Source organism: Mesitornis unicolor, unplaced genomic scaffold (genome assembly GCF_000695765.1).
Source record: "Mesitornis unicolor isolate BGI_N332 unplaced genomic scaffold, ASM69576v1 C13550956, whole genome shotgun sequence".
NCBI lineage: Eukaryota > Metazoa > Chordata > Aves > Mesitornithiformes > Mesitornithidae > Mesitornis > Mesitornis unicolor.
This window is the reverse complement of record NW_010223116.1, coordinates 1-3,253: the sequence shown is the minus strand read 5'-3', so window position 1 is coordinate 3,253 and position 3,253 is coordinate 1. Positions and strand designations below refer to the sequence as shown.

The window sequence follows — 3,253 nt, the reverse complement described above, 5'->3', positions numbered from 1 at the left end:
AGCAGGTACTGAAACACTCTCCATGATCATTCTCTCATTAACACCACATTTCCTTAAAAAACAAAAACCCAACAGACACAACCTGTGCGGATTCAGGCAAAAATATGCAGTGTTTAACAACCCTACGGCAAAGTATTTTAAAGGGATGAAAGGGAAGACGTAAGAGCCAAAAACCAAACGCTTGGGTTTATAAGCAAGTCTGCTTTTTCTTTTTTAAGACTAGAAAAAGTACAATTCCATTTGTGTGCACAGAGCTCATTTCTTGAAGATACTATGAGATAAACTGAGTAAACTGTTACTTCTTCAAGCATTTATACATTTTTGCAATACCAATGTCTATGTGCATGCGCGATGAAGATATGCATGTACACATTAAAATGTTTAACAAACACCAGATTCCCTAGCCAGTGAGCTTCAGAGATACCAAAAATACATGAAGAAGTTAAATTCTTTACCTGCCTTTGTTAAATACAGACTTTTGAAGCCGCCTCCCTTCTCTTCCCCCAAATTCCCAGCACAATCCCCAGTGGTGCAGCAGAGGGGCAGGCAGGCGCTGCCTGGGTTATCCCACAGCCAAACGCGAGAAACACCTGAACAAGTTCAAACCCAGCTGCTGCTCCAAAATGCCTTGCCCATCCCTCTCAGATGTCGGAGCTGAGAAAGGGAAGGACACCTTCAACAGTTTTATTTCATTTTGCTGTCCTCCCAACACGCACATCTCAAACATAAAAGCCTATGATGAGGGTTACATCCACTTTCCCGATGCTGGCAACGTTTCAAACCACCCCACTGAAAAGCCTGTGAAATCCTTTAAAACGGGAATTCTGAACAACCTCCATAGGGGACATCCATCCCATCAGCCCTACAGCCACAAAAATAAGCACGTAGTGTTCTGCCACTGCTTATAACTCACCTGGGGAGCACGCAAGGAGCTTTATTTTCCAGAAGCACTGCCCTGGAACCGCGGTCGGAGCACGGGCAGGGGTCACTGCCAGCTTTTGCAGTGGGGTTTTGTTCTCCCCTTCCCCATCCACTGCATACAGATATTTTATGCTAGCAAAGAGAAGCGTGCCTTGCGCTGAAAAACACTTAATACAGAGCATGACTTGTTTTGTACCATTCCAGTGGGACTTTTAAACGTACTTCTGTGCCTCTTCTTTGGTTAAGAAAAGAAAAAGATGGTATTTTTCCCTTTATAACAGCTAAAGGTATTCAACTTGAACCACAAACGAATGGTACTGCAAGAGGAGAAAAGCAGCACCACAGGACAGCAGGACACGTCCTTTTGGGAACCACCTAAACCAACGATGACTACAATAAGAAAAGAAAATCCATTCCATGTTAAGCTCTTTGGCAAATATTTACTGTTTGCCGGCACTGGAATCAGAAGATCAATCCTGATGCATTGCAGCATCCTCCCTAACGCAAAAATCACGGGAGAAACAAGCAATGGTCTTAAGAGAGAGTTTCCTTTATAAAGTCGTGGTGAGCCAACTGCCTGATGGGCGTTACAGCCACACAGATAACACAGGAGAAGGAGCTGAGACACGCTGGCGATGGCCAATATCAGCACTACTGTCAACAGCCCGACTGCACTCCAGACACTGCGCTCAACAGATTGCAATTAACCTAGAGTTGAGGTATAAATATACACAACTATGTACAGTACACATACAGGAAAATAGTTTTGCATTTGTAACATCGGTAACCTTAAAAATACTGGAAAGTCGGTATCTATGCCATTGATTTGTTTGCTATTTACTGGAATAATGCAGCCAACGTCTTCAACTAGAGAGGACTACAACGGAATAGTAAAACTCAAAATTAAAAGCTTCTTCCTCTCTCTTCGTCTTCACCACGCTCGGCGCTGGACTGTTGTGGTGGCTGTATCCTGGAAAGGTTGATCACAGCTTTGAAACGCATCCTCGGAGGAAAACAAACGGGAAACCAAACCGGAGCCTCAACCCCATCTTCCTTTTTGCTGAATGGTCTTAATTTATGTACACGTACGTGTGTGCATCTACGTAGAAAATAAAGTTGAAATCAGTTCAGTATAAATACATCTAACCCATTAATTCTGCCACTGCGAAGGTAATCATGGGTACAGCTCTTCCGTAAGCAATGTCTGTGCAAAGAGGTCAGTAAAAATCATCTGATCTTAAGTCTTGACATCATCCATTCGAGTCCTTGGCACAGTCTGTAAACAGAGAAGAGAATTTTTAAGGAATAAATAACTTCTAAAGTAATTTCATGGCACCAGTTTAAATTCCTCCCACAAACTCTCTAATTCTGACTGAAGAAACCATTTCCAGAAACAACTCCTCTGAGCACAGTATTTCATAGGTTATTACGATTATTGTTATCTATTATGACATCTACAGGTGAGAGACTTCAGATGCCAGCACTTCAAGACACACACTGAAGTTTTCTCATAATGATTACTCTTAATAAACCAGCACAGATTTTAGGTCGTTCCCACCCCTGCCCTCATTAGGCCCAACTTACAAAGTTTTATGACTGGATTTGATGGGCAAGTTTGTTTTCAGATCACACCGACTGTCACATCCTGACCCCCAAAATCTTTAGGATTATTACTGACATGGGAAGAATGCGAGTTAAAACCAAACACCACAATAAAACCACCAAAACAATTCAAGATCCCCCTTGTACAGACAAGAAAAACTCTTACCCCTCTCCAGTTAGAGCACAGCACGCCTGGATGTGCCACTGGTGATCCTTAATTGAAGTCAGCTTCAGAAACTGCGATATTTCAGCTACCGTCATGCACTCTTTCACATCCTGCTTGTTAGCAAAGATCAGCAAACCTGCTTTTTTTAAGTCCTAGGGAGAAAGAAGGGGGGAAAAAAAACAGAGGATGGTTACAAATCAGCCCTCGGAGGCAAAAGATGTGACACCAAAATAGAGAACCTTAAGGCCCAGGAAAAAATATAATTAAAAAAATCAACTATAAACTACTGCAGGCTGGACAACATGCAACTTCAGAAAACCCTTTGATCGGGTAGACCAGATGTCCAATTTTTGCCTGGGGCAAGAGGGGGTTGCCCCACCACAGTTTTTTAAGCGCTGGTAGGACCTTGCCAAGCTCACCTGAGCCAGGAGGGCCAGCGCTCTGGAAGGGAATTCCCACCCACCCAGGAGCACTGACTGCCCCTGACGGCGTACAGCAAGCTGCAGTGGTATTTTATTTAGAGGATACACTGGATTGGGCAGGGAATAATTTAATGAAATAGAA

The 3,253-nt window shown here is 43.2% G+C and overlaps 1 protein-coding gene across 1 annotated transcript; it reads right to left on the bottom strand.

Annotated features, from left to right (window-relative positions):
* Positions 1–2,148: 2,148 nt before the first annotated feature.
* On the bottom strand, positions 2,149–2,841 carry LOC104535462 (ADP-ribosylation factor-like protein 5A; the record flags this gene model as incomplete). Its single annotated transcript, XM_010193280.1, has 2 exons — positions 2,149–2,197; positions 2,690–2,841. Coding segments are annotated over 2 exons (201 nt in total), but the record flags the coding sequence as incomplete, so codon positions are not given.
* Positions 2,842–3,253: the final 412 nt, after the last annotated feature.